The sequence below is a fragment of the Lissotriton vulgaris genome, chromosome 2_1, assembly GCF_964263255.1.
Source record: "Lissotriton vulgaris chromosome 2_1, aLisVul1.2, whole genome shotgun sequence".
Lineage (NCBI taxonomy): Eukaryota > Metazoa > Chordata > Amphibia > Caudata > Salamandridae > Lissotriton > Lissotriton vulgaris.
In genome coordinates this window covers 696,597,047-696,619,931 of record NC_141687.1, presented here as the reverse complement: position 1 = coordinate 696,619,931, position 22,885 = coordinate 696,597,047, and the positions used below count along the sequence as shown (strand labels likewise).

Genomic DNA, 22,885 nt, shown 5'->3' with positions numbered 1-22,885 from the left:
CCATGCACGTTATTTATATAATCACCTGCCCTTGCCAGCTTAAGTACATAGGAATGACCTTCAGGAAGGCAAAAGTACGGAGAGGGGAACACCTCAGTAATGTCCGATGCTGCAAGATAACCACACGGATGAGTAATCATTTCTGCCTGGAGAAACATACAAAGGATGACCTGGAATGGATTGTTCTGGAAACACTTCACAAGATCGATACAAACGCAGAGAGAATACTCTTTCAAAAAGAGTAGGAATGGGCTTATCGACTCAGAACCTTTGATAGAGGCCTGAATGACAACATTTTCTGGTTAGCATTCAGCAAATGGATCATAAGTCATCAACAAACAATGGGCTCCCACATGAAAACATGAATACACTAGAGAGATAGTACTGCAAAGGGCTACATGATCTGTTGATATATCAAGCCAAATGTTCTACCCAAACCTACATATTGTACCCCATTACAATATACAGACCATGTGATAGTCTTCATATACCCTAGAATGTTAATGACCACAGAGGAGTCACACGTAGTCAGTAATAAGCAAACAGCACACAACCACAAGTGGATCTAGAACCTACAAAAACGTAATCAAACTTGATATATATACAAGTCTCACTTTTACTGTTTAAGCCATAGCCTGGGAATTTTATGGTAACTGTTCCCACCACCAAACATCTGCCCCTTATTGGGAACTTCTATGTCCATTACTACTCACTGAACTATTTTCTGTAACCCATTAGTGCCATTACTGAATAAAGGGAACTTTATCTACCGACGATCCTCTACCTGACATCACTTCAGTAATTTGAAAGTGATCTACTAGTGCAGGGGCTTTCAGGTCATCCCAGGGAGGGGGGGGGGGAGGGGGGTTCCACCAGGCTCTGGCCAAAAGAAACTTCATTTTGATAGCAGTGCTTTGTTTCAAGTGGGGGAAAAATTGCAGCAGTAAACCTCTCTGTAATGGACCATCATTAATATCTTTTGTCATTTATAGCTTAGCAGGGAGTATGTGTCAAAAGGGAAGGGACTCCAACTGTACTTCAAAACCCCCACACCCCAATTCTAAAAATCACACTGTGGATTCTTATACACATTAGTAAGGCCTGTCTGACCAGAACATTATGTTTGGCAATCAGGTATTTGATTGTATTTTTAAAACAGAACTTAACTGCAATGTTTACAGTATTTGAGACATATTTAAACATTGCCAACTTAACAGAATAAGTATGAAAAACCTAAGGAGGGCCAGATGAATTTTATTTATTTATTTTTGTTTATTTATTTATTTATGTGTTTTTATATATCGCGGACTTCACCCGAAGGCGTCAGAGCGCTTCACAATAGGAACAGAAAATTACAAATGAACAAAATTACAAAAGCAGACGATAAGTTACATGAGGTAAAAGTGACAATTGTGAGCAAACAAAATACATGAGGTAGCAAACAGTGCAATACAGGAGGAAAAAGTGACAATTGTGCAGGTTACAAGAGAAAACAAAGTACTATTAGAGGTATAATACTGCAATATATGCTAGACACAGAGAGCCTAGACGCTGTTCTAGGCTTAGGGTTTAAAAACCGCTCCTTCACAACAACTCATCCTCCCTTCAGGACAGTTGAGAATTTCCTAGGTGGGGACAACCGGGGGGCCTTAAAGTGACAAGTAAGTTACGAGCCTGTAGAGACTTTTTCTCTTTCACCATGTCATGTAAATTAGCCATCACGCACCATTTTGTATATTTTTACTACACGGAATGCAATTTATTTTAGTGGTTCCTCGTTACTGTAGATTTACATTGGTGCCCTGCTAGATGGCATGGTGATTTGCCACACCCTCTATGTGCATAGCAATTGGCACTTCTCTAACCGGAGTTGAAAATCGGCACGGAGTACACTTTGATTAGTCATAATATATGGCCCCTGGTGATCTTTGACCCCCCCATGCCCCCCTATGAGCACAGCAGTTGCAGCTACCAGAACTGAAATTAACAAGATTTGCAATGCAAAATGTCTCGCATTTGCGAGCGTTTAAGCAATTGACATTGTAAATGACTAGGGGCCCGATGTAGGTAAATCCCATTTACCGATTTTGAAATACCGAATCTTACCGATTCGGTATTTCAAAATCGGTAAATGGGATGTAGGTCCCAACATCTGGATTCTTTACCGAATCCTTAAAATTCGGTATTTACCGATTCGGTAAATACCGAATCGGTATTTGCTATCGAATCCTATGGGCCTTGAAGCCCATAGGATTCAATATCAAATACCGATTCGGTATTTACCGAATCGGTAAATACCGAATTTTGCAAGGATGCAGGGGGTGTCACTTTGACACCCTCTGGCACCCCTGTTTTAGGCTTGTGTGCCATGTGGCACACATACATGCCCTTAGGGCATGTATGTGCGCCACATGGCACAGGTGTACATGCACAGATGTGCATGTACACCTGAATCGGTATTTTACCATGCAATTGTATTGCATGGTAAAATACCGATTTTCAAAGCCCTGTGTCAATGTTAAAATTGGCACCTACATACCAAACATGCATTTTCGGTAATTTTACCGACCGGTATATTTACCGATTCGGTAAAATATACAGAATCGGTAATTTTAACGATTCTGTAATTTTACCGATTCGGTAAAATTACCGAAAATGCATGTTTTTTACCCCCTACATCTCCATTTACCGGTCGGTAACGGCCGAATTCGGCCGTTACCGGCCGGTAAATGGCCAAAATCTCCCACCTACATCTGGCCCTATGCCTTTTATTTATGTTTTAAAAATCAACCCATAAATAAAAGGCATTGTCATTTACAATGCAAATAGTTCAAACTCACGTAAGTGCGAGATTTATTGCATTGCAAATGCTTATTGTGCCCTGAGTAATGGGGACTGAATATGAAAGCTCCAGCAAACCATGTGACTGTTGGATGAGCTCCGAACACTCTTGTCTTTCTGTAGGGCCGCTGCCTATCCTCTCTCATGTTTACATTGCTGTTCTTCCTCCAGTATCTCAGTGCACTTTATAAATAAAACTGATATTAATAGCTCCTGGCACACTTTGGGTATGTTCACTTCACTGAAGAGCTCCCTCCTCTTTGCTTCGTTTCATGCACTTCGAGGTGTTGGGCGGGTAACATTAGGGGGCACTTTGCTTTGTGTGAAAGAAATGCAGGATTTCTTATAAACCCTTCTGCTGTCTAAGGACTGACATTCAACAAGCTTCAGCTGGTGACGAGAGCTGCATAAAGCACATCACGGAGCCTCTCTGTAAATGAGAGGTGATCCTATATGTGCTTTACAACACCTCTCTGCTGTTTCTATTTTATTTTATTTATTTATTTTGAAAGTTTTATATAGCGCGAACAAGATCTTTGCAGATATCAGAGCGCTTTACAAAGCAGGGAATACCAACAAGCGAGTGAAAAGCAGGTCATCAGGGAGTAAAGTGGAACAGGTACATCAATAATGCAAGTATTACAGATAAATGTGTGCATAGATAGTCAGGTAAGTCAATAATACAGGTAAAACACATAATCATAGGGATCGAGCAAAAAAAATTCATATCGGTGCAGAGGCTTACAGATCCACATTAATAGGTCAAGTGTATTTGGCCATGAGAATAGCTTTTACTTCTTTCTTAAAAAGTGTGATGGAGGAGATGAGCCTGGTTTCAGGAGGGAGTGAGTTCCAGATCCTGGGTGCCATTCCTGAGAAAGAGCGTTTATACGTTTTTTCCTTCCGGAATCTACGAGGTTTTAGCAGAAGATTGTTAGTGCCTCTAGTGTTTCTAGAGCCGCCAGAGATTGACAGTTTCTGAGTGATGTATCCGGGAGAGCTCAGGTGTACAGCCTTGTGTGTCATGCAGGCGATTTTCAGATGTATTCTGGCTTCAAATGGCAGCCAGTTCAAGGATTTCAAGTCAGGGGAGATATGCGAGTGTTTTTTTGACCCAGTGATGAGTCTCGCTGCAGCGTTTAGAGAAGCTCTTAAGGGTGCAGTAGTCATTAAAGGAAGACCGCAGAGGGTGATGCTGCCGTATTCAATTCGCAGGATTACTAGTGCTTGTACTGCAGTTTGGAAGTCTTTGGCTGGCAGGAAGGGTTTAAGTTTCCTCAAGGTATTGATTTGGAAGTTTGCTCCCTTAGTAGCCTTGCTGATGTGATGCTGCATGTTGAGATTGGAGTCGAGAGTTATGCCTAGAGATTTTGCTGAATCCACTATGGTGGGTTGGACATTGAGTGCAGTTAGCCGTTTAAGCCAGGTTTGAGTGGTAGAGATCTTCGCGGGAGGTGAAATCAGAAGGAACTCTGTTTTCAGAGCATTGAGTTTGAGATGATTATCGGCAAGCCAGGATTGTGTGCTTCTGATCGTTGAGTTCAGGAGTAAAATGTAATTGGGGGATTGTAATTTGAGATATAGTTGGGTATCATCTGCGTACATGTGAAAAAGTACTTTGGATGCTTGTAGCAAGGTGGTGAGAGGTTCCATAACTAGGTTGAACAAAGTTGGTGATAGGGAAGATCCTTGGGGGACGCCTAACGAAACAGGTATTGGCGAGGACATCAGGTTGTTACTCTTGAATTTCTGCGACCTGTTGTGTAAAATGGAGGTGAACCACTTGAGAACAGTCACAGATATACCCATTCTTGTGTTCAAAAGTTCGAGTAAATTCTCATGTTTAACAGTGTCGAATGCTGAAGAGAGATCAAGAAGGATGAGGAGGCAGGTATCATTTTGATCTAGTATTTGAAGGGCGTCGTCAATTATGTGAGTCATAGCAGTTTCAGTACTGTGTCCTGCTCGGAAGCCTGATTGATGAGGGTTGAGGAGATCAAACTGATCAATGTGTTTAGTCAGTTGTAGTTGTGCGCATTTTTCCAATAGTTTGGCGAGAGTGGGAATATTGGTAATGGGGCGGTAGTTGTTTAGGTCGGATGGGTCAGCGGTAGGTTTCTTTAGTAAAGGTGTGACTTGTCCAACTTTGAGGGAGTCTGGGATGGTTCCTTGTTGGAGCGAGCTGTTGATAATTTTAGTCCAGAGTGGAAGGAGCAATGGAGAGAAATATTTGACAGCGTTAGCAGGGAGGGGATCCGTGAGGTGATTGGAAGGTTTCAAGGTGCTGAGCAGTTTGCCTATTTCTTCTTCGGAGTAGGTGTCAAAGGAAGACCATGTAGCATTGTTTTTTGGTTCGGTGGGTGTTATGCAGTTGGGTGTGGCGAAGAGGCTTGCATCAGTGCGGAGATCACTCTTTATGTTGGCAGTTTTTTGGGTAAAGAAAGCGGCGAAGTCTTCACAGGAGGGTGCTTTGCATAAAGTACTTAGAGGTTGGGGTTGTTCCTTGGCTAGTGTTCTGATTAGCTCAAACAGTTTTCTTGGACGGTTTTTTGCTTGGTCGAGCTGGAGGCTGAAGAAGTTTGCTTTTGAGCGCTTTATTTTCCTGAAGTAGGCGTTTCTCTTTTTCTTCAGGATTTTCAGGTGCAGTGCAGAGGGAGCTGTTCTCCAGGTGCGCTCTGCCATTCGCCTGGCTCGTCTATCTTCATTGAGACTCCCGTCGTACCATGAATTGGAGATTTTAGCGGAGACTCTTTTTAGCTGCATGGGAGCCGCCTCATTAATTATTGAGGTCATGGCGTTGAGATAGTGGTCAGTCAAGGATTGGACATCTGTAGCGCCCGTAGGAGGGAGTAAGAGGTCGCGGCTGTTCGGGGGTAGGGAGTATGGGTTGAGTTTTTTCAGATCTCTTTTCCAGACTTTAGGTCTGGAGGATTGACCCGTATTGAGTTTGACTTTTTCATTGATGAAGAACGTGACAATATGATGGTCTGACCAGTCACATGGTTGGATAGACTCAAGTTGGATAGCGTCCTCTTTGGCGATGATAAGGTCGAGGATAGAGCCTTTCTCGTGGGTCGGGCTGTTGCATATTTGGGTGAGGTCCAGGGCGTCGAGGAGGTTTTTAAGACTATTTACCACCGCATCATTGTAATCGTTCCAGTGGAGGTTGAAGTCACCAAGGTATATTTGGGTGGGCTGTCGTCCGGCGTTGGTTGACATCATGTCCATGATTTGTTGGACAAAGGAGAGGTTGTCTCTGGGTGGGTGGTAAATGCTGTGAAGAGAGCATATCGGTTTGCCCTCACTGATAATATCGAAGCAGATGCATTCGTAGGAAGTTGGGGAGGGTAGGGACGATGCAGAGATTTTCAGAACAGAAAGGTTGTTCCTGTATATGCATGCGATTCCACCACCTATCTTGCCAGACCTGTCATGCCTAATGATGTGGTAGTTGGGGGAACCAGAATGTCCATTATAGGTGTAGAAGATTCGGTTAGCCAGGTTTCAGTCAAGATGATTAGGTCAAGGTCCAATGTTAGGATTAGGTCAGCGATGGCGGAGGAGTGTCTAGAAGCCGATCTGCAGTTTAGGAGAGTGCATTTGAGACGGGGTGTGTCAGGGGAGGTAGAGGGTACTAGAGAGAGGGGGACTTTTCTAAGGTTATTCGCGACGGAGAGTCTGTTGTTTAGTGTGAGGGGTCTACGGGGATTTGAGTGTATCGTGGGGAGGTGCAAGGCTGTTGGGTGGTTTAGGGCAGCTGGGTCGTAGGAGCGGAGGAGGGTGAGAGTGTCGAGATCCGAAAGAGGGTTGCATGTGCGACGGGGGCGGTTGTTGCGATTGTGGGCAGGGATCGCTGTCCAGTGTGGGCGACGGGTGCGGTTGTTGCGATTGTGGGCGTGGGTCGCGGTCCTGTGTGAAGGATGTAGCTTGGAAGCGCCAACAGGACGGGTGGAGAGCAGGTTGAGAGAGGGGGTGGTGGTGAGTGAGGTGTGTCTGGGGGGTGTGATGAGTAGCTCTTTGATGGTGTAAATGTCTTCTTTGATGGTGTGAATGTCTTCTTTGAGCTGGAGGAGGGAGGACATAATCTTGTCCAGCGTGGGATAAGTGTGAGTGCTGGGGGTGGGAGTCATGGGTGAGTGGCTGACCTGGGGATTATCGTGCAAGTGGGGGGTGGGTTGGTGTTCACGCAGGGCTCCGTGGTGTCGGCGTTCGGGATGGTGTTAGGGAGGAGAGAGGGTATGGGGGCGATGGGAGTGAATGAGGTACGGGGAAGGTTGGTGGCGCAGAGGAGGGCATTGGTAGCGGGCGGAGAGAGCGGGGTGGAAGTGGAGTGTATGTTGGTGGTGATGGGGGAGCCTGAAGGGTAGTGAGGGCTGAGAATGGGGGGGAGATGGGGTTGGGGATGGTCCTGTCGTGGGGAGGGGGAGTTATAATAATAGGTGTGGTGTGCTCTGCGTGGTTAATTAGCGGGTGGTAGTGGGGACTGAGAGTGGGGGGACAAAGGGTAGGATTTGTCGTTATGTGTGTCGTTCTGGTGTTGATCTAGGTTGGAGGGGTTGTGGGTGGGGGTTGTTATGTCAGGGGAGTGAGGAATGGGAGTGGTATGTGTGGGGGTCAAAGGGTTAGTGTTAGAGGGGCGGCTAGTGTAAGAGGGGGAGAGGTTTGTGACTGTGATTGAGGAGTGTGGGGTGGTAACAGCAGGTGGGTGATTGACTAGGGTGCTGGGGGTAGAGGTGAGGTGCATGTCAATCTGATGCTGAGCTAGGTTAGACAGGTTGTGGGTGGGGGCTGTGACGTCAGGAGTGATAGTGCTGAAGGAGTTATGGGTGGAGGTCCGCAGCTTGGAAAGGTGTTCTTTGAACTTGGGGAACAGGTTGTCTAGTAGTTCCAGGTTCTTGTCTGTGGATTGAATTAGGACAATCCCGTTATTGTAGATAGTAATGGTGATTTTGCCAGGGAAGAGTTGGGATGGTGTGATGGAGAGAGTTAGGCCATGAGCGGTTTTCCTGGTGGTGGAGACGGTGAGTAGGGGGAGGAACGTTTTTCTCCATTGAGCTCTGCGTGAGGTGTGGAAGATGAAATCAATGTTCAGGGCTCCATTGACCGGTGAGAAGTAGGTGTCGGCAAAGGGGGTTTCAGGGTGGGACCTCAGGAAGTTGTGTTTAAAGCATTTAGCAGCTTTTTTGGTGAGAGTGGATGGGTAGTTGATTCTATATGTGTGCTTGCCGATGAGATCCATGTTGGGATGGCTGTATAGGTGGGTATGGGAGGAAGAACGATAGTAATACACATATGCAAAGAACAACTGCCAATTGTAGGTTACATAGCACAAGAGTGACACTAGTGAGTGGCCAAAAATAGCCAAAAATATAGGAGGTAGCAATCGGTGCCGTCCAGGAAAAAACAGTGAGTGGGTGCAGCTTACAAAAAATGTACAAGATATATGAGGTAGCAATCAATTAAATGGAACCAAAGTGACACTAGTGAATGGCCAAAAATAACCAGAATGTAAGAGGTAGCATCGGTGTAATCCAGGAATAGAAAGTGATTGGGTGCAGCTTACAAGAATGAACAAAATATATGAGGTAGCAATCAGTGCATAATAGGGATAAAAGTGAGATGGGTGCAGCTTACAAAATATACAGTAGACAAATAGGAATAAAATACTAAAGAAATACTGGAACCAATATAGGTGCAAACAAAAGGCTACAAAAGACAAATAAGACACTAGTGAGCAACTGGTAAAATATGAGGTAGCGATCAGTGCACCACCGGTGAGGAAAAAGTGAAAATGGGTGCAGGCTACACAAATGTACAAAATACCAGCAAAAGTATAATACTGCAACAAAAGGCAGACACTCAATCGCATGAAGATTTAGATACAGAGCGATGTAAAGTCTGTGGTAGATGAGATTGGTCTAAAAGGCCAGTTCTTAGGGTATGTTCAGATAGTGGGAATGACTAGTCCATGATGGCCGCCAAAGCGAGAGAGAGTCTAGCCCAAGATGGCCACCAAATAGGGGAGATCGAGATGATAGTTCTCTTTTAGGTGTTGTTGCTTTTAGAGCAGGGGAGGACAGTTTCAGTTTCTATATGAGCAAGTCCAGTTCCTAGCTTGCTGGGAGGGAGTCCTATCTCTGCTTTGCTGATCCCTGACCGCGTTGGTATGCAGCCTCATGGTCAACTGTTGGGCAGGAGGGCGATTTATGACTCCAGTTTATGGCCCCAGCCATATTGGCCAATGGTGAGTGAGGAGACCGCAAAGCCCGCGAAAATGCAAAGCCTACAGTGCATTCCGGGCATAAAATGAAAGACCGGCATGAGTGTTTGAATTAGTAGTTTTGCGTGCAAAAAAATTCCGGGCAGAAAGTGAGAAACCGGCATGCGTATATATTGAAAAAACGTTTTGAAATAGTTTAGCGTTCAGTTACCTTCTGGGTCATCAGGCTGCACTAACGCTGCTTCAAGTCAGGCATCTCCAGAGCAGAGCTGCGCAGTGGCCGCCCAGACACGCAAACAGGGCACACCGGAGACGCTCTAACAGCCGGTTGCTCCGTTTTCGATGTTCAACTGGGAGGGGGGAAGGGGGGTGGCCCTTTCCTGCAGATCCCCTGCCCAGCTCGCCTGTGCAGAAGCGGGCAGTAGGGGGCCGCCTCAATTTCCACATCTCCTTTATTGGGGAATCCTCAGGCTTGGGGAGAGCTGGCAAGAACTGTTCTCCGCGAGTACCCAGGTTTGCAAAAAGAAGAAATGCAGGGTCGACTCCGCCCGCCACCTACACTGTCTGCCTCCTCCGGCGTCGCCGTGATGCGCGGGACTCAGCTCGCAGCGAGCAGCCAGGCGCAGGGCCCAACGGGCGGGGACGCCCTTGCTCGCCCGCGTTCGGCTAGTCCGCCATGCCTCTCACCTCCTCTGCCTCCACGACCGCGGGGCGCCTACTTCCTCTGATGTCGTGATGCGCAGGAATCAGTCCCGGAGCAAGCAGCCAGGCACAGAGCTCAGCGGGCGGGACAGGGTGCACAGCTACCAGCGCGAGCATGACACCAGGGGTCTCGGCAGTAAATGCAAGGCATTGTAAATGCATTGTAAATGCAAGGGTTACTCTTACCCCATATATTGTTTCTTTGTGGGCACACAGGTTTATTTAGAAATGGCTCGTTGTTCAGGGAAATATAAAACCAATTGCAAGTATACACAAAGAATGTGGGTGGCAGTATGAACTGTTTTTGATGCCTACGGAGGCAGGTAGCCTTCCAGCCTCGTTGTGTTAGCCGTCTAAATACATAAAAGCCCGAGCCCTAATGGTAACACAGAGAACAAAACACAGCCTAACAACAAATCACTCCCAAGAGCAGAGTTTAATGCCTGGCAGAGACCGGTTCTTCAGTGAAAGTAGATGCCTTTCCTGCCTTAGCTCCCCTCAGCGAATGGGTTTTGATTTTGGAAGTGTGCCAGGCACATGTGAATTACGAGTGGGAGTCAAGTCTGACAAGCACGAGCGTCGGGTGAGGGGGCGGGATTAGTAATTAGATCTGTCCAATCGCGTGCGCTTCTGGTTAGTGTCTAAAAGCTGTGCACGCCTGAGATAGAAGAGTGCTGATAAAGGCTGCAGTGAATAAGAAAATAGTTCTCCCCAAAAAATATAAAGCAGCAAACGGTAAGGAGACTAATCAGCCGGTGCTGCTGAGTCTTGAACGGAAGTGAACTATCAGCTGGTAGAACAAGTGGGGACGCACCATTTAAGAGGGGCACTGGAGGGAACCTATCACAAGCAGCAGGCGGGAATAACGTTGTGTTAAAGCACAGCTTTCCAAACTTTTCATGTTGGTGACACACCTTTTAGACAATGCTCATCTTGCGGCACGGTTCGGGGGAGTTGTCCCCCGAGAAAATCTTGAAAAAAAAGTGGGCAAATGGTGCATTTTCAAGCAAATTTGAGAAAGCAGGAAGGTTAATAAAGCAATTGCGAATCTGTTCTAACAAAGACAGTGACTGGCACAACTGGGTGTAAGCAAGGTATGGTTGGTGCCTGTCCCTTCTGGGGGTGGCACAAAGACTACTATAAAACCCACCATGCAACATAGAGGCGCACGGGAGCCTTGTTGTAAAAAGTTTCCGGATCCTGCCTGGCCCCTGAGGAATATTATCAAGCTAAGAAATATATGTTTAGAATTATCCACCAGAAGTAAGGGGCTTGTAAATTAAAATCTTGCCCCCCCTCTCGTCATTTTAAATAGCAGAACAAACAAAAAAACATTATATTAATGTGACAAATCCCCAAAGCTTTGTAACATTCTATTTTAAAGGCATTTTCAAATGTTAACCAATGTATTTATACAACACCATTCTGGATTTTCTGTCAGTTGTGTCACCATGGCATATGTCTGTGCAAAAAATGATGAGAAGATACTCAACGCCCTGGCGTCCCGGTGTCAGGTTTAGCATACCAAGCCATATTAATCTCTACCCAAAGGTGGAACGGTAAGGGAAAGATGGGAATCGGTGGAACGGAGGCACAGTAAAGTAAGTGGACCACATGAAAGCAAAACTAAACCAGTCAACAACAGAATTACAATCAACACAATGCAGCAGTATGAGTGATTGGCTGAACTATAAGCCATGGAGCGAACAGGCTAGAAAAGTAGATTGGATACATCACAAACTGCTTCCAAAGATATGGAAGGAGCAGAATGCAGTCAGGCAGCTTGGAAGCTCTCTAATATGCATCACAAAATAATTATAGGTACTGAACAGAAAGTGATAAAACTTCAGTCTCTCTGTCTCTCTCTATCTCCCTCCCTCTGTCTGTCTCCCTCTCCTTCCCTCTGTCTCCCCCTGTCTCCCCCTGTCTGTCTCCCTCTGCCTCCCTCCCTCTGACTCCCTCTCTCTCTGTCTCCCTCCCTCTATCACCCTCTGTCCCCCCCCCTTTCTCTCTCCCTCTGTCTCCCTCTCTGTCTCACTGCCTCGCTGTCTCGGTCTGTCTCAGTCTCTGTCAGTCACTGTCTCTGCCTCTATCTGTCTGTCCCTGTCTCTGTCTGTCTCTGTCTGTCCCTGTCTCCCTCCCGCTGTCTCCCTCTCGGTCTGTCTGTCTCTGCCTCTATCTGTCTGCCCCTGTCCCTGCCTCTATCTGTCTTTGTCTGTCCCTGTCTTTGTCTGTCTCTATCTCTGTCTGTCTCTATCTCTGTCTGTCTCTGTCTCTCTCCCTCTCTCTCTCTGTCTCCCTTCCTCTCTCTCCCTAAGTCTACCTCCGTCTGTCTCCCTTTGTCTCTCTACCTCCCTCTGTCTCCCTTTGTCTGTCTACCTCACTCTGTCTCCATCTGTCTGTCTACCTCCCTCTGTCTCTCTCAGTCTGTCTCTCTCCATCTGTCTTTCTCTCTCTCTGTCTCCCTCCCTATGTCTTCCTCCCTCTATCTGTCTCCCTGTCTGTCACCCTCTGTCACCTCACCCCAGCTTTGAGGAAGATGTAAAGGGCTTTTCCGAGAAGACCATGCCACATTAGTACTCAAGTGCAGCATTATCTGAACTCATCAGTGCCCCTTTGTTTAAAAATCTAATACTTTCGGATATGATTACATTTGTCATCACAGGGTGAACTCTAGCAGGTGTGGATGTCGGCATCCTTTGCTATCTGCAGGGGGAGTTATAAATACTGAGCAGTTTATTTGATACTTTCAATTATGTAGTACTTACCACACCACACTATCTTTTATACAAGGCGTACGATCTTATTACCAAGCTATTTCATACTGTTCGAACAGTAAATATCTAGATCTGCAGCTTATGGAGGTCGTTAGGAGCAAGCTTTACACCTGTAATGAAATCCTTGGAGCTGCGAACAAAGATGCAGTGCAAATATAGATTCTTTAAAATAAAAAGCTATGAATTTATTGTAATTTATGAGGAACCGTTCGTGCATGCATTGTGTTGGTTACAACCATGTCATTGTTCATCATGCCACTTTACTTGTGACTAATGTTACTTATAGATTCTACTGTGGAGGGCAGGACAAGTGTTGCATGGGTGTTTGTAGCTTAGTCATTTTAATTATTTATACAGTAAAGAATTGACGTAAATAGCTTCTTTGATTTTTCACGGGTGGTCTGCAGGAGCACTGTCGCTGTGCCAGGGCTCCTCTATTAGATTACCTTGTGACGCATTGCCCAAAGGGTCTATGACACGGTTAACCTTCACAGTCTGTTGAGTAGTCAACGGCCACGATATATACGGCAGCTTCCCGGGCACACACACAGACGCACCCGAGTACTTCACAGGTCTTTAAAAGACCTTTTACTTGTTAATGAGGCTTTCTTGTGAATCGCCCGGCCCCTATAGAGCAGACTGTCTCGGAGTCCACGCTGCTGCGGCGGACTCCGAGACACTCTTTCACTCTCACTCTTACACTCTCTTAATTAGCAGCAGTTATGTACTAAGTGCCCGTTAATACCAGTGTCATCCCGCGACACACCCACACTTTGCAGGCGACACAGTACTGTGTCGGGACACACAGTTTGGAAAGCTCTGTGTTAAGGGATCACAAAAGGTCTTGCAGACAATGCATGCATGCTGGTGCGCGACCTAAAAACCAACTCAGAGGAACACCTTGTAACACTGTGATTAGTTAACATTCGGCCCCTCTTGAAAAAAAGATTACAATACACCTTAATCACAACAGGAGTGTTATGTTATGTTATGTTAAAAAGATTTGTAGTGCGCACAGCTACTCAGGAGTGTCCCGGCGCGAAAACAAAATAGCAGGAGGAGCTGAAATGGGAGACAGTGAGTTAAGAGAAAAGCCAAGTTTTGAGTTGCTTCTTGAAGAGCCTGTGGTCTTGGTTTCGCCTCAGATAAAGAGGTAGAGTGTTCCAGGTAGATGCGGCCTTAACCGAGAGGGAGCAGCCTCCCATCCTAGAGAGCCGGAAACGAGGAATGGTTGCCAAAAACTGGTTGGAAGATCTCAGATATCTGCTAGGGGCATAACAATTAAAACGTGTTCTCAGATAAGATGGGCCCTCATCAAAAAGAGCTCTGTGAGCAATTGTGAAAGCTTTGAATTTAATGCGTTGGGCAACGGGGAGCCAGTGAAGCTCTCTCAGAAGAGGGGAAGCGCTGCAGGATCTGAGTGCCTAACAGGAGTAGGGCAGCTGTGTTTTGGACAACCTTCAGCTTTTGGATTTGATAGGCAGGAAGGCCCACATAAAGGGCGTTAGCGTAATCCAGGCATGAAAGTACAAGTGCTCTGGTCACCATCTCTCTTGCGCCTTTTGGAAGAAGCGGCAAGAAGGTCCTGAGTGATTTCAAGATTCCAAAGCAGGAACCTACAAGCTTGGTTATCTGGGTAGGGAAACGAAGATCCTCATTAAACCAGACACCCAGATTGTTTGCAGAATAGCTAGCGGCATCTGGGTAGGGAATATTGGGGGGTCAGAGATCTTGCCTGAAGTTGTCAGGAAATGACCCATAAAGGAGGACTTCAGATTTAACCTTGTTGCATTTAAGTTGGGCTGCCGTTAACCAAGCAAAGACAGTCGAGAGGCAGAGCCTCGCAGCGACTGGGGAGAGATCTTGTTTTCTCCATGTGAACAGAAGCTGAGTGTCATCAGCATAGGCCACTATCTTCGCCCCTAAGGCTTCTGCAATATAAATAAGTGGAGTAATATAAACATTGAATAGAAGGGGACTTAGGGACGAGCCTTGGGGAACTCCTGTTTCCACAATTTTAGGGTCAGAGCAGTACGGTGGTATCCAGACCTGTTGAGATCTATTGTTGAGAAAGGATCTGCACCAGCACAGTACCTGATCTGAAATGCCGATCTCCATCAGCCGCTTTAGAAGAAGGAGGTGAGGAGCCGTATCAAAAGCGGCTGAGAGATCCAAGAGAATCAGGGCTGCTCTTCCACCACCGTCAAGACATTCTCTTATACCGGTCATGCCAGAGACACTGGGACCACAACATTATAGTAGATCTGAGCACCTTAGGTTATACAGCATATAGATGTGTTTTATTTTTTACTACATCCATGTCACAATATACAGTCATAAGGGCAGAGTGTCCATGCAGGGTTCACATTTCAATGGTGAAAAATACACATATACTATTTATCAAAGCCTCATTATGTACAACATATAAATTCCCAACTTAACATCAGCGACTCTTTGGGATTTAGTCTCACTGCTTAAAATCCATACTACTAAGTCGTACCATTTGTGGGCACATCCAAGCTTGGTACTCATGTATATGAAAACCTCTATTCAGATTGATGCATCCATGGTCATACTCACTTTTTAGGTTGCCACAACGCCACCTGCCTCACACAATACCTATGAGGCAGATCTATGAATATGAGAAGGTACTTAAGATAATTTCTACATCTAACTAATATACTTTTTTCATAATGTATTATTCATTTGTTAATAGCACAATACCTGTACATAACAAGCGTGTATCTGTAATCACATTGGCTCTGTACTGAAACTGAAGAAATATATTCTCTCCCTCTTTGCTTTTCCACCTCTGTTCACCTTATTCCCTCACCAGTCATAAGAGGACTGTTTTAATTAAAACCCCACATCCCCCACATGTATGGGTAGCTGTTTTCAAAGTACCGCAATGAACACTGTTTGATTGGATGCACAACCTGAATACAGGTGCCTGTTGTAATATGTTTACTTAAACACACAAGATTGATGTATGGCACACTAATAGGGTGCCACTCACTCTCTCCAACTGCAATTCTCTTTTTCCTCTAAGTCATTGACTCAATGAAAGCCGACATATCTTTTCGACTTAATTAGTCAGAATAAAGACATGTAAGTAAAGACTTATGAGTCCACAATATTCAACAAATAGGGACCCGTTAATTTGGTCCTCACAAATGCCTAGACCCTCATGGGCACCAGAGGATAAAACATGTTGAGGGTTCACATGTGATGCTAAGGACAAATAACTTGTCTGAATAACATCACTAATTCACATGTAATCTTACCCCTGTATACTTCACCTATATTAAAACGTAAAGTTTTAGACATAGAAGGTAATTTCATGCACCACCACATGGATCCCACCAGTACTTTCCTTCGGAAGGAGGTGGTACTCACCTGTGGAAGCGAGTACCTAGGAGCAAAAACCAAAGATGACGTCACCCAACAAGACACCATAGTGGTGATTACTTACAGCAGCAGTGGCAAAGATTGGTTGACAGTTTTGCGTTGACACATGAGACACCTAGACTCCTGAAAACCAGCAGAGCTCACTTTCCTTTGATTACAGATATTACCCATGTTTATTTATGTCATGTTAGGGTGGGCCCTCCCTCTACACATGACTAGTTCAGCACTCAGCTCATTGACTAGACACGCTTATCTTTCTCTCAGTTCCACCTTTCTTGTTAGTGATAGTAGGGTGAGCAGGCTTCACAGCATTACCAGTGGGTCCCATGTGCTACAGGGCTACATCCTCCTCAGTCCTGCCTAGGACGGCTGTAATTAATAGTACAAGGTCAGGAAGGAGTCTTACCCACCTAGGACAACCAGTATGAAGGCTAGGTAGTTCCTTGGTTCTCACATGTATGGCCTTGTGAAAACTACAGATCAACTTAAATAAGTGCCTGACCTCAATGGGGAGCCATTTTAAGGCGACAAGGATCAGATCAATGTGCTCTGATTTCCTGGCGACAGATATTACTCTAGCTGTAGCATTAAGGGCTGAGTTTATTTGTGCCAGGAGTTTTGTGGGGTATTCCACACAGTAAAAAGTTGATGTAGTCGCATCTTCAGAATATCAGTGATTGGACAACTGTTTAAAAGTGTTCTAAAGGGATAAGGGACTTGATTCTCTAAAGAAGTCTGATCTGATGTTGTCCCCATGATCTAATGTGTTAATGAGGGTATTTAGGTTCAAATTTTTGTCTACGGTCAAGCTCAGGGATTTCACATTTTTGACAAAGGAAGGAGTTAGAGTTATTTGAGTAGAATTATTTGAGAAAGCCAGTCTTGAACATGCAGTGCAGTGCAGAGGGGAGAACATGAAGACATTTGTTTTCTGAGGGTTCAGATTGAATTTACCTACAGACTTCAATGTCTAGAGATCTCCTGGTCCATGCTTTGTAATGATAGGTGAGTGCTTTAAAATCAATTCAGCGATTTTCACAGGGGACCTTTTTTTGTAAGTGTCCACTGCTGAAAGCAGCAGAACTCTGCATGAAAGTCTGGCAAAAATGAATAAATACCTTTGGAATTGTATGAAAATTACCAATTCCCATAGTAATTCCTAATTTCTTATGGAAACCTTAAGGTTCCACTGTAATGCTCATTATCTCTGCCCCATTGGAGTTACTGATTCCGCTTGGAGTTACTGGTGACCCAGGGTGGCGTAATTAAGTTGCAGAAAATCTGCTTACCTTCTAATAAGGCCCAGTGAGGTAAGTTTAGTGATTTCTGTCTGCTTTCAGATGATTCACTCAAAAGAGCAAAGACATGTGAAGTCCATTTAGAGATGGCTGTGCTGAACACAGTACTGAGACATCATGCTTATATACCGTTCTACAAGATGCGACAGGTTTTGTGAACATTTAACATTCTGGATAAAAAGCTGCTCACAAATTAAATACTACATTAATATTAAATATAATCGCTTACCTTTGAAGCTGACAGGTCAGTCCAGCAGCACAGGGGCATCTATCCAGCACACTCTCCAATTCCATTTCCCACGTGATCACATCCAGGAGTTTGCTTGAGGGATCATGACACTTTTCTCCCTCTGTGGGCCAGGGGGTGCACATAGGAAATAGACTATCTGCAGTAAAAGAATACAAGGCATGTCATGAAAATACATTTTAATCTATTTATATACTCGAGGTCTAACCCTCCAACAGATGTCAGACTGCCACATGCACATCGCCACGGCATCCCTGTATAGTATAAATGTATACTAACACTACTTACACAGGTATGCTACAGCGGCCAGTATCCTACAGTGCCCACAGCACATCACTTTACGGCAATCAGCTCACAGTTTAATCCTCGAGTCTTCAGACAAGTACCAGTGAGTATTTTGCTTCCCACTCCCGCGATAGTCTAAATGCATACTAACACTACCTGCACAGCTATGCTACAGCGGACAGTATGCTACAGCGCCCAGAGCACATCAGTTTACAGCACTCAGCTCACAGTTTAGGCACACGCTTTCATCCCCGAGTGTACCAGCACCTCTCCTCAGCACAATCTCACTGTGGGCAAAACAACACTTTCACACCATTAGGGGTAAATACTTCGCTTCACACTCCTTGTATAGCACACCCTAACCACCCACCAGAGCTCACAGCGCTCCTACCCTCCTCTTTCCTACTTTTTTCACCTTACTTGCTTCAACGGAAACACAAAATGGCTGCCAACACTTCCTAGTTGCAACCGTTCGCAGCCAATAACCAGCAAGCTCGTGCTCGTAATGCCTCAGCCAATCAGATGGCAGAATTCCCAAATATCAATATCTGTAAATTTCGATATTTCTCCAAAACTACAGAACGAATTTACACCTAATAAAAAATGATTGCTTTCTAGACCAAGACCCTTCTCCCTGCCGAATTTGGGGTAATTCCGTTCACCCGTTCAACCTGTAGCCTTGTCTAAAGTTTCCCATGGAAATTGCATAGAGAAAACATGTTTTGGGACCCCCTTTTTTTCTCGACCCCCCTTTGCGAATCACTCCCAAACTTTCAAAATAGGTGCTGATAAGGACAAAGAATTAGTTTGGAAAATTTCATGAAGATTCATCAAACGACGTCAAAGTTATAAGCAAAACAAAAAATGTTCTTCCTATGGAAACTTGGTCCTAACTATAACTACCTACTATACCTACTATATATATATATAACAGCTCTCATTAACTGTATACTTGTAATAGTGATTTTATAACACACTTAGTATGAGTTACTATCTATATGAATAAATAAAGTGGTTTTTGTATAAGTATTTAGCTAAGTAAAAGTAAGTATGATCAATTGTTTGCATAAGTGAGTAGGATGACTGCATAAGTGAATAGGATGTGTGCTGATGTGCTGATGTGTAATGTCGATGTAGGTGTATAAGTAAATTTTTTATTTTTTTTGGTGTTCAAACTGCTTTATTGCATTGCATATTCAGTACACTGCTATTACGCCTACAACCCGGAGGCCGGCAGCGTCGTGTGCAATCAGTAGGAAGCGATCTTCATGGGTACACAGCCTTGGAACCGGCATCCCGGGGGCCCGGTGGCGCAACCAATGATGTTGAAGGGGCGCTTGTCAGCACATGTAGTGAAACAGGAAATATTTGGCAGGATGCAGTGCAGTAGAACAGGGTTTTTTGTTTTGCAACCCCCAACAATCAACAACCCCCCCCCTCCCCCCCCCCTGTCAGGTATGAGAATAAGGTGGTCAGTGAGTTGCGTCAGACTCGAGTCTGTTCAACACCAGAAATACTTTGCAAGGCACAGTGCAGGTATGTAACGCTCAACAGGGAAAGAAAAACGGATTAGTCTATGTCTTCGGGGCCATCCCGTGGGACTTGGGGAGGCTCACATATATAACCCCTAAATTCGTTCCAGTTTGACCAGATTTCCCCCCATTTACGGGGGCATCCTCTTGCTGTGTATACCGTCTTTTCTTGCAGCATGCACCAATCCATATCGCTTTGCCAATCCCTCAGTTTTGGTGGAGTGTGGGCACCCCACAGTCTCGCAATATTTCTCTTTGCCACCATTTGCCCAAGAGTCACCCAAATTCTACCTCTGGACGACAGGTCTGTGGGTTCCCAAATGTTCAGGAGACATCTCTTGGCCTCCAGACGGATTTCAACGTCCCAAACCTCCTGCATGCAGTGTACCACCCGTCTCCAGTACCCTTGCACTTTTGAACATTCCCAGAGTGTGTGGAAGAAGGTACCTGTCCCTCCACAGCCCCGTCTACAGAGACCCTCTCCCCCTCTCCCCATCGCTGCCAGCCTGGTACTTGAGACGTAAACCCTGTGAAAAATTTTCAGCTGGATTAACCTTAATCGGGCCGAGATCGCTACTTCCCGCGGTGAGGCGAGAGCATACAACCATTCTTCCTCATCTATCTCTAGCCCGTCTGCGACCCACTTTGCTTTCAGGGGAAGGAGGGTGTCTGGGGGATTGTTTATTAACTTTTTGTATGTGAGGGAGATAGCATGTTCTGTGATGTGACCGTCTAGCAATCTGTCCTCCAGTGGGGAGGCCTGAGGAAGAACAGTATCTGATGGAATGTTCGCCAGTAGGGAGTGCCGCACCTGTAGGTATCGGAAGTGTTCGGTGTGTGCCAAATCGTATGTTTCTTGTAAGTGTGCAAACGAGTGGATTCCCTTCGGTCCCAAGAGGTCCCTGACTTGCGAGATTCCTATCAGGTCCCAGTTGCGGAAACCCTTGGTACGCCCTAGGGTACCAAGCTTTTCGGAGGCCCATAGAGGTGTGGACATAGTGAGGACATCAGACCATCCTAGCTTTTTCTGGGCAATGTGCCATACTTGCACTGAGTGTTGGGTCGGTCCGGTGAGGTGGTGTCTTCCCGACTTAGAGTAAAGCGCCATCTCGTAGTTCCCCCCTGGGAGTAGCCATCTGTCCATGTTGTACCCGGGGTCATCCGGGTACAACATGGTGAGTGAATCGCAATTCATAGTTCGGCTGATTTTAGAGGAATATTTGTAAGTTTCAAAAATCGACAGAAACTTTTTCAGCAAAAAGCAGGCAATGATAACCTATGAAGGAGATTCAAGTTACTGGTAAGCACAGTTAGAATTACTTTTAAGGATCAGTACTGTGCTCAAAGATGCAGCACTGAGGTCTCTCCTGATAACAGGTGAGTAAATCGGAATTCGTAGTTTGGCTGATTTTACTTTGGTCCAGTATATATAGAGCCACTTTCTTACACCATCCCCTCCCTTCACCACTGTGCAAACACACCCTGTGGCACCTTTTAAGTTGGGGAAATAATTCCCCTGCAATCCTGAGGGTCCCTAGGGTTGTACTAGCCCACTAGGTACATCCAGTTAGCGCCATAGACCTGCGTAGCAGAGAGATGTAAAAAGGGGCAGGGCCTAGACCACCTCTCTGCAACGCAGCGCAGTGGTGCTTACTGGAAGCATCTGATGGGCTAGTTGGCGCCCAGGGTCCACCAGGATTGCAGGGGAATTATTTCCCCAACTTAAAACGCGCCACAGGGCACACATCACCTCAGGCCCTGTCCACTCCCTTCACCACTATGTAAACGAACACTGTGGCCGTTCTAAGTTGGGAGATCAAGTCCCCTTGAATTCTGAGGGTCCCTAGGGTCAGACTAGCCTACTGGGTACCTCCAATAAGCGCCACAGAGCTGCATAGCGGAGAAGTGTAAAAAGAGGCGTGGCCTCAGAACACCTCTCTGCAACGCAGCACCCTGGCGCAGACTGGAGGTTCCTAGTGGGCTAGTTGGCCCCCAGGGACCACCAGTATTTAAGGAGAATTAGTTCACCGTTTTCAAACGCGCCTGGGGCGCGCTTGCAGAGTGCTACAAGAAGGGGGCATGGCCTCCGGCCCCCCTCCCAAGGCCATAATCAGCCCCGGGGACCCCATCCCCTGGGGCCTGGCCTTTTTAGGTCTTGCCTCTCAATGGGCATGCGCATTGAGCAGAGCGAGACTATAGGCACTTAAACAGACTTTACCCAACTGGCGATTTGGTGCTGTACCCGTGCGCTTTTAGGTCAATGCGCAAGCGCATTGACCTAAAATGCGCGTGCACAGCATCAAATTGTCAGCCATCTATAGCCCAGCTTGGTGCCCCTCCACCCCCTGCGGCATCAAAGGCTTTCACGGCCGGCCGGCCGTGCTTTCAGTTTCACGGCCGCCCGGCCGTGTGAAGTGCACTTCAAAGGCCGCTCTCCCTGCTCCGCCCCCTGCTGCGGCCGTGTCGCATTTCTCCTCCCCCCTCCCCACAGCAATGCCCTCCGTCTTGTTGAATGTTTCTTGGTGACGCTCGTGTTTCTCCTCGCATACCTGCCTGTGCGCGCCACGTTGTGCGACTATTGCCCCCTGTCCTCTTCATACCTCTGTGCCGTCCTGTCTCTTTCTCTGCCGCTGTTCTCACAGGTACCCTGACTCTCTGCATGTCTCTTCAACACTATGTCTCCCCGTCAGTTTCAGCCTGTTTCTCTGTGTGGGCGTGTGCGTCTCGGGGTTTTTACCACCTGTCTCTTTCGAACAGTGTCCCACTGCGTTTTCCACTGAGTGCCACTGTGACCCACATTGTGTCACTTTGGCCCGCTCCTCTGTTTTGTTCAACAACTTTCTTTCTATCTTTCCCCGTCTCCCCGTTAATCTCAGCCTCTTTCCTGTCATTTGTCAAGTTCCATGTCTCTTAGCTTCATGCAGACTTCTCGCAAAAAAGCACGCGTGAGCACACTCCCACTCTTTCTCACATTGTCCGTTTCGCTTTCCATCACTTGTGTTTCTCTCAGTCCTTCATCCCAGGCCTCCCCTGCCCCGACTCCTACACATGCCTTGCGTAACAGTCCTGGTTTTATACTGGGTTCCTTAAGACTACAAGTCCCAGAATTCAACGGGGGAAAAAATCTAGACTGGCCTGACTAATTACTGAGGGGACTTGGGAAACTTGACAGCTATGCAAGTTTCCCAGGTTCACGTGTGAGTAGTTCTTTCAGTTCAGTGCTTCTCTTTCCATTCTGGGTGCTGTAGTCTTCATTTTAGAAACGGAATCTGCAGAACTACGAATCCCGTAAGCAAAACGGGATGGGGGTGGGGGATGGGCTCTTCATTCATAGACCTCAAGAGCTCATCGTCTGCCTTTTCATGACAATGCGAATAACCTGTTACTATCCCCAGTTAAATTTTACAACCTTGTTCACTCTTTAAGGATGAAGAGCTGAGTTGACCCTACCAGGATTCGCACCATTCACTGGCAGGTATCACACAGGTTTCAGCAGGGAGCGCTTACCTGAAGATGCGATCAGTCGATATGAACAGATAGTTTTTAGACATGTGCCCCTCCCTCGCCCCCTCCCC

The 22,885-nt window shown here is 46.1% G+C and overlaps 1 protein-coding gene across 1 annotated transcript in view; it reads right to left on the bottom strand.

Annotated features, from left to right (window-relative positions):
* DKK3 (dickkopf Wnt signaling pathway inhibitor 3) overlaps window positions 1-22,885 on the bottom strand; it is a 295,985-nt gene that overhangs the window by 25,558 nt on the left and 247,542 nt on the right. The window contains exon 7 of the mRNA XM_086955944.1: window positions 17,476-17,632. Within this exon, the coding sequence (XP_086812070.1) occupies window positions 17,476-17,632 (157 nt within the window). The remainder of the gene's footprint in view (window positions 1-17,475; window positions 17,633-22,885) is intronic.